Source organism: Nyctibius grandis, chromosome 3 (assembly GCF_013368605.1).
Source record: "Nyctibius grandis isolate bNycGra1 chromosome 3, bNycGra1.pri, whole genome shotgun sequence".
NCBI lineage: Eukaryota > Metazoa > Chordata > Aves > Nyctibiiformes > Nyctibiidae > Nyctibius > Nyctibius grandis.
In genome coordinates, this window is record NC_090660.1 from 77,781,887 (window position 1) to 77,790,745 (window position 8,859).

The window sequence follows — 8,859 nt, forward strand, 5'->3', positions numbered from 1 at the left end:
GACTGCCATATCAATAAAAGAGTGGACATGGTTTTCATCATTTGTGGATTTTTCTTTTCTTTATTGTGTACAGGAAACTCTGTGAGTGTTTGAAATTACGCCTTAACAAATGTTACATCTGATGAGTCAACGGCACTTGCCCTTTACGTGCTTCTGGTGATCATGATTTTACTTCTCCTCACTTCCCTGTTTCACACAATTTTCTCTTTCACTTTTCGCTCGTAGCTTGAGCTGCGTTGTCTGGGGAAAAGGTAACAACAAAAGCAGAAATTATTTTTCTTCACAAAATTTATGATTATGATAATGATTGTGCTGCAGTAGGATTAATTAAGATTGCAGAGAACTTCATAAAATAACAGAATATTCCCCGAAGACATGTGACTGAGGATGACTGTACTGAATTTTTGTTCCTCTTTCCCCCAAACAAAGTTTTATTCCATCAAATACTGAGCAAAATAAGTAACTATGTTTGGACTTCTTTTTTTCATTTTATTCACCCCTGGAGTCAGTGAATTTCTTTGTACGTCATCAGACCTAGAACTGTCATATACTTTTTGTGGTAAGTAAAAAATAGCTTATTCTTTTCTTACTAGTGTTTGCACAATAGTTACTGTAGTCTGAGGAAATGTGAGCTTTCTTTCAAATGTGTTTCTTTGATGAATACAGAAAAATGAAAAGTTGTTCGAGTGGAGTATGTTTCTGCTATTAATTACCCTATTATAAGAATTATACTGCATAGTTGTAAATATTACCGCAAGACTGGTTACAGCAACTAAGAGAGAAGTTTACTCCCAAGTAAAGCAGGCATGTTTCGATTCAGGAAAAATTAAAAGATAAGGGATTTAAACTTTTTTTGCAAGTACTGTATTGTATAAATTATCTACATTGATTTAACCAACATATTACAATTAAAAGCTTTAAGTATATGGAAGAAAAGGGGGAATGTGATATTCTGCCAGGCTGGAGGATCAGTCAGGCTCTGGGACAAATTAGCGTGTCCCTTCTTGCTGTGTCTGTGTCATGGGCCGCTGGATCTATGTAGTTCACTGAGCTTTTTGGTCGATTCTGCAACAACTTGTAGATGTGGTGCTTAGGGACATGGTTTAGTGGTGGACTTGGCAGTGCTAGGTTAATGGTTGGACTCGATGATCTTAAAGGTCCTTTCCAACCAAAATGATTCTATGATTCTATAACTTGGCACCCACCTGATGTCCATGTTGAACGGGCTCAGTGTGCCCGTGCGGACTCAGCAGCCAGAAGGTGGGCTTTTGAGGAGATATTTCGCAAGGCAAGGCCCATATCTTTTGAAAATCTGGGTGCATTACTGGTGTATATCACCTGTAAAACAGCTGTATAAACTGAGGCACAAGGGGGGATGTATATTTGGGTACTTTGCTTTACATTAATACTCATGTTAAAAATTTAACAAGGGTAAAAGTGGCAGTACCTAAGCTTGCAAAACAAGCCCTTGAGACCACGGTGAATTCTGTTTGCCCTTTTTCCTGTCGTAATTTCCCGTGCGTAGTTGTATCTGAGATGAGAAGCTGACAGATGGTTACCAACAGCCAGACAGTTTCCCTTTGCACACCCCTTGATTCAATCTCCGAAACACAAAACAGAAAGAACCCTTCACTGTAAATCATCCTGCTTGCAGGCTGGGTTAGCACGGGGAGTACCCTTTCCTCACCCTGCCTCCAGGCTCCCAGCAAGCAGGGCACTTCTTCACCCCAGGGAGCGCAGAAGCAAGCTGAATTGAACAGACTTCTTTCCTAAAATAAAAATAAAAATATAAAAATACTGACTGGAAATCCTTCCGAAGGCTGTCACTGAATCATTTTTTTAAATTATAATATCAGCTAATGGGCCTAAATTTGATTAGATACAGGTTGTATGACGCTTTATCACACTGCATCTGACACTGTGCATTGTACAATGCTAGGTGGGTCACTCACAAAGCAAAGCTACTCAAAGGCTCATTTACATTATCCTAGAGAATATGCTGGTACATCAAAAATATTTTTAGCTGTTGTCAGCAAGTTTATATGGATTCTATGGTTAGCATAAGTAGGGATATTTTCAGCAGAGGACCATGCTGGCTTAAGGCTAATAAAAAGTTTGTGTAACTTCAAAAGAGAAGTAAAAGTACTTTTGCCTCTGAGTTCTGTGTGCAAAATATCATCAACCAAATAATTGACTTTTCTTGCTACTTAAAGAAATATGATATTATTTTTGCCCTCTAAGCATATAAATAATTAAAAATATAATTTAAAATGCATATTTAATATTTACTATAGGTATTTATATTAGACCATTTTATAGTACATACTTTATATTAAATACATTTTAAAATGCGTATGTGTTTATTGTGAGTGTGTATATATGTATATTTTTATTATTTTCCTGGAGAAGCCTAGTCACACTAACAATATGAAATAATTTTTCCCTGTAGATTCTACAGCTCATGCTTTCATGTTTAATCTGACACCTTGCAGCATCATGAACAAATCTGTCTGGAAGGCAGCTCTTACCTGGATTCCAAGTGAGTGCCTCTTGATTAGACAATTACATTCTGCAAATGCAAAAAAAAAACGAATACAAGCAAAAAGCTGACACTTCATCCTAAACGATGAATGATTTAGGAGATCAGTTTCTGTGATTAAAAATGGAATAGATGATAAACTATAGTGATGGACAGAAATGATGATTTGTGGAAATAAGTGTGTTTGAGTTTTACTTGTTGGAGCAGTTCCCAGAGCTCTGCACAATAATGGCACTGTCCATGAAAATCTGAGAGGTTGAGGTGCACGTGCATTTGTCTGGAAGAAGCAGACAAGATTTGCAGCACACAAGCTCTTCTGGCCTGAGGAAGATCCGAGTCTTTTTAAGGGCAGGGAATATGATTAGGCCATCCAAGTATGGCAGGACTTCTACTAAAAATATGCATGTTCCAAAAGCTGGAAATGGTACTGGATTGTGTGTGCAAACCCAACTTTAATCCTTAAACCCAGCTTTAAGCTGGCAAGCTGAATTATTTATGAAATGGCTGTATCATAAACTTCACCTTATGAGTAAAAACTCTGGAGCTGGACTTTGCTTCCCTAGAAAGATGTCTTTATGATGGCTACCAGCATTCAGGACAGTTTGTTTGCAACACCTGCTTAAAAGTACAGAGTCCTCATCCAAGTATTTGTTTGGGTTAGCTGTGGAGCTGAGTGAACTCTGTTATCTTCGCTGGAGAAATTAAAACAGGTTTTGAAATTGTTCACTCAAATATTTTTTAAAGTTGATGTTTTTTGTTGAACACTAGCTTTTTGTTTTTCTGGAAGTAACAGTTTTCAAGACATGGATTTTTGTTAGTTTTGGGGGGAGTCTTTAAAAAATATTGTATTTCAGAGAAAACTAGTTTTTACCTAAATAGTGTGTCTGCATATATGCTTTTCCTCCCCACCAGCTACCATTTTCTTACTTGCAATGTCTTAACTAGGAAGTGACATCACGTTTTTGAAGGTCGTCTTCAAAGTCTGGTACGACGGTGCCAAAGCGTTACACTGGAAAGTACTCATTTGCAGCGGAGCCGACGACAAATACTCAGTGTGCGGAACACTGAAAGGAGGTCAGTGTGGAAAATATAAGGTGCATTTCCCTTGCCTGGCAGGTTCCCTCCACAGCAGGGCCATATCCTGCCAGCCCCTTTTCACCACTAAGCAGATTTCTTAAAAGACTAATTGATCCACCCATGCAGACAGATGTTCCTCTTTGCAATCTAGACCGATTCACCTCGCTTGGCAGGCAGCAGACTTCAGAGCAGGCAGTTCTCCAGTGCCAGAACCCCACTAAAACAGAGAATTTCCAAATTCTATGCTTTAACATGCTTATACTGCATTTTCCATCTCTATAAATTAGGATTAATAATATCCTTCATCTCATTGTGACACTTATGTTGTTAAAATCTCTAAAATGACATGGAAAAGCTACGTTTGACTGGACTGTACAGAAAACTTGGGAGTATCTAGGGGCACTACTAATATCTAGAACACAGGTTATTTAGATAAGTGTGTAGATGGGTTTTAAAAGAGATTCTCTACACCCATGTATAATGCTTTTTTATTAGAGAAGAGTCAATCCTGTTGTAGGGGCTAACCAACACTAACATGACACAGTCTCAGATCCAGAGAATATGCCAGAATGTCAGACTGAAGGCAAAAAAAAAACCTGTAAGGAGGTCAAAATATGAAATCTGTGTTTTCCTTTCTTTAAAAATGAATATCAGCTCTCTTCAGTTATCATTCGGCTGAAATATTATTACAAGTTAGATTATCGGAGTTGTCACAGTAGGATGGGCCAGTAGGAGATGTTGCAGGAGCATTGTGGTTAATTTCTATTTTCTAACGTGGTTTAGACAAATAGGCAGAGCTCTGGGAGAAGAAACAGGTAAGGGCCTTATCACTGGAAGAGTAAACGGCATTGGCACTGCTGCTGAGAGATATGCCATATTGCTTTGAAGTTATTTAGGAATTTTGACTGATGGCCTTATGATTAAGTAACCATTTATATTATAATTATCTCTCTTTTACAGAAACAATTGCAACAACATTTGACATTAAAGGTGCAAGAACAAAGTTTCCAAAGGTACTTTTCAGCATTTTATATAAAGAAATAACAATAGTAAAATCACATACTTACATGTATAGGTTTTCTTAAGAGACATGTTCAGACAAACTGTAGGAAACAGAAAAAGGAAATGTCAGAAAACTTCCTCATGCTTGAAGTGAAGAATGGTAGCACCTCTGAAATGCTGAATGTCCTCAGGTTATTATTCCTTTATTATTCCTCCTTTATTTTATAAAAAAAAAGACCAAAGTTATCAATTAGTCACCTTAATCATTCCATTTTGTTTGGCAAATTATTGTATTTCACTTTACCTGTTTGAGTAAATCTATCCATATTCTTTCTGCCCATTTCATTCTTTATTTTACTTTCTCTTCACATGCAGGTCTGTTCCTCCCTCAAATCCTTTTCAAAGATTTGAAGAGGGATAACAATATCCAAAAGTTAATGCAATGCTCCAGCATTAAACCAGGAGCAGCACCAGCCCTCAGGTTAGCCCACTCTCATCCAACACCTGACTCATCAGCTGCCTGAGCCTTCCCAAGATCTTACTGTCCCTATTAATCCCCACAAATGTCACTAAGGAGTTCCCACTGATACAGAATCTCCAGCCTTCCCTTAACTCAAAGCTCATGGGCCTCTGACAGTGTTGAACTCCATACAGCCCAGCATCTCTTCTAGCCCCAGAGCCAGTAGTAGAGAGGAATGTCCTCTGCCATAAGCAGTCCTCCTATAGATGAGTTGCTTATGGCAGACCTGACACTTCCTGATGGGACCCTGCTAGACCAGGAACTAACCCTAATCATAGCCTTTGCTGTAAACTAGAAACTCTTGCAAGCCTCCTAGTCTTTATATTAGTCCTAAGAGCCCTTCAGCTCCTAAATGCTCAGCCCCAGTTTGCCATACCTGAAGAGGAAGGTGAAAGGTGTCAAAGAAGGTGGGGTAAGACCTGGGTTCAGCAGGGGCCACCAAGCTATCTTCTGTGGTGGCTACAAAAGTCTGTCTGTGCGAGGGTGTGAAGATGGGTATGGCACCCCAGCTGAACCTGGGGTGATGCTGCTTTGTGGATCAGACTGCTGGATGTGGATGAGCAAAGCGGTGAGTTTGGGAGGAATGCTGAGCTGACACAAGGACTGGTCTTGCTTACAGCAGTGTGCACTGCAAGAAAGCGTGGCTGACTTAGAGCTAGGCTTATGGCTAAGGTTCAGGCAAGCAGCATCCTGCTAGTCAGGGAGCAGATGCTCCATGCAGGGAGGTGAGCTGGGCCCTGACAGCATGATTTAAGTAGGCAGCTTGGGACCCCACACTAGGAGAAGTGCTGGCTATACTTTGATCAGGGACTGAAGAATAACTACAGCACTCTTCTCCCATGGGTCCTTCCTCCCACTCTCCTCTCTCTAGTGTACTTCATCCTAACCTTGACATCATGTCCAAACTCAGGACAAACTTTTTGCCACTAATAATAGTATGAGATTGCTTTAGCTTTCATGAAGCAGACGTTTGAGGTATTCATGTCATACATTCATGATAAGTTGATGATTTCGGTAAACACCACTGAGGCTGAATAGCAGTTAAATATCCAGTACGTGATTATAGCTGAAAACAAAAAGATGGACTGTCCAGTAGAACAAACTATTACAAGACTGGTCAGAAGCTGCATGGTATGTAGCCTGAAGGATTTCCCTAAAACTGCCTGTAAGATAGAAAGGCTGTTATTGCAACTATCTACGGTCTGCTTCTTGGGGCAAGAAGGTGGCAGAAAGTCAGCAGAAAATGGAAGTGTCGACAGGACTGAATCTTTGCTGGATGTAAGCTATACGGGCTAATAAGGTTACTGCCTCACAGCAAGGACAAAAAGGCCCAGTGCGGCAGAAAGCAGCCTGGTGTATCCACTCAGTTAACTCCTGTTTGTGGAGTCAGAAATGTTACTCAAGAGAATGGCTCTGAAAGGGGGAGCAGGTGCCTTTGGGAGCACAGGACTCCAGTTTGAGAGAGGACCCTGACAAGTACAAGCTGGACCACAGCCTACTGCTGTTCCTTAGTACCCTGATCGTGAGAAGAAAGTTGAGCACTATTTTTTTATGTACACATATATCTGAATATACTCATGATAACAGTCCCTGATGGGCATCTTTCTTTTTCAGACCTAACAGAAATCACCAGAACCATTTCATCTACTTAGACAAGAACAGGCAGCAATCTGCACTAATTTTTTTTTTCTTTCTTGTTTTAGGGCAATTATAAAGTTATTATAGAAGGATTCTCTGATAATTCTGAGAATAATATGGTCATGTGCTTGAATTTCACCATGATAGTAAAACAAGATGCTTTCTGAATGCAACAAACGTTTCAAATAATTCCAGAACACAGAGGTCGCTTCTGCAAGCAACTGGAATCTGAGCTGCGAAATAATAAGCACACTAAATTTCCTGAGGTAGAATACATCATGTACTGTCTGGAAAGCTACATGATGGATAGTCTTATCCATTTATAACACTGCTGTAATCAGATGCTCAGCCAACATGCACAAAATCTCTGGGAATCAGGCATCCTGATTAATCCACAGAATAATCCTGACTGGATGTCAGGCTGAGGACTACATTTTGGTACTGTGCCTTCAGTTACGAAAAAGCTGAGTCCTTCAGACTGTGCTAAACTAATACAAGAAGTTTTGAAGTTTTAAAGTGCAAGAATCAGAAGTTCTCCAGTACTCAATTTAAAATAAACCGGCAATTGAATCTGGGAACCCTGTTGTGTTTTTTTTTTCTTTTAACAATAAAACTTGTTTGTACAGTCAATTTGAGAAGCATTTTTTATTCTCCTGTTGTGTTCTGATTATCTTTACACATTTCCTAATGTCCTGCTCTGTTTGCACCGAGCTGAACCAGAGGAGTAACAATTTGTTATGTGGTGCTAGCTGATGTGAGTAACATCCAAAGTGGAACATGTTTACAGTTACACTGATACAGTACGGCTGAATTTAGCCATTCAGAGCTGTAACTGCAACCCCATAGCGTGTTTTTAGCTCTTGCTCGGAGTCCGAGGGGCAGAAGCTACACAAGCTGCCTCCTTCAGAAGCAGGAGGATGTTCGTTGCCCAACAGGTTGATCTACTTCTCGGTTATCAAAAGCATCTCTAAAGCTTTTACTGTGGCTTCTGCCTCTTGCGCAGCCCCAGGTTCAGTACCCACCTTCACTCTCTGTTGCGCCTCCACACCTGAGACCTTCGGTAAGATTTTGATGGAGTATAAGATTTGGTCCTTAGTAAGAGAGCTGGCATCCTTTCAGGCTTCATGGTACTTTGGTGCCACTGTCTGGGGAAAGACAGCTGACCAGTACACTGTACAAATGCTTCTTGCCTTCAGACAGGTACCCTCCTTATGATGTTAGGATGCCATGTCCTCTTTTCATCCTCAGCCCCCAGCCAGCGGTTGCTTAGTGAGTTCAGACACTTTTCCCTAATGCACGGGCTGGTGTAGGAGTTGCACGTTGCGCTGGTTGCTAGGTCATGCTGGGTCTAGCAGATTGCTTCCAAATGCCTGAAAGAAAGAAAAACCAAAACAAACCAACTCTCTTTCAGGCTGCTAAATACCAAGCATGAAAATTAGCAGAAGTGAAGCTTTTAATCTCACTTTACGTGTAAAGATGTTTTTCAAATTGGGTATCAGAAAACTTAACAAAAAAACCCACACCCAAGTATGTAGATAGTCCATTTAAAACTTGGTTTCAGTATAGTTAGTTTGGCCATCTAAAGAAAATCATCAAGAGTCAATAAAAATATAGGAAGTAGAACCGCTTCATGGCTGGAGACAAGAAGCCACGATTACATCCAATTGGCAACAGCAAAGCATCTGTGCTTGCATTCAGCCCACAGACCATTCCAGGAGCAATCCATCATGGAGTATCACAGCAGCGTTTGAACCAAGTTACTAGAGTTGCGATCAATTTCCTCTTAATCTAAAATATCAATCAAAAGCAGTCAGAGAGCCTGATAACCAATACCTACTTTTCTTCTTCTGTTTTGCTCATTTCAAATAGTATTACTGGTTTAGGGACCAGTCTTACTCTATGATGTCCCTGTGTACCCATTTCACAGTGTTCAGCACACACCAGGTGAAGCCTCGGAACAGATTTTAGTGATAAAGTGTTCTGAGATTTTTGCTGCCCTGAATTATTCGGGCTGTTAGAAGAAATGTTTTGTTTATTAAGCAGCAAGTACCACAGGTAAGAGAGACTAACAGCTCCTGGAAAT

The 8,859-nt window shown here is 40.1% G+C and overlaps 1 protein-coding gene across 1 annotated transcript; it reads left to right on the top strand.

Moving 5' to 3' along the window:
* The first annotated feature begins 387 nt into the window (after window positions 1–387).
* On the top strand, window positions 388–7,015 carry LY96 (lymphocyte antigen 96). The gene is given in 7 exon segments (XM_068397235.1): window positions 388–402; window positions 404–455; window positions 458–559; window positions 2,450–2,539; window positions 3,485–3,613; window positions 4,577–4,629; window positions 6,842–7,015. Coding segments are annotated over 7 exon segments (543 nt in total). The 3' UTR covers window positions 6,944–7,015.
* The last annotated feature ends 1,844 nt before the right edge of the window (window positions 7,016–8,859 follow it).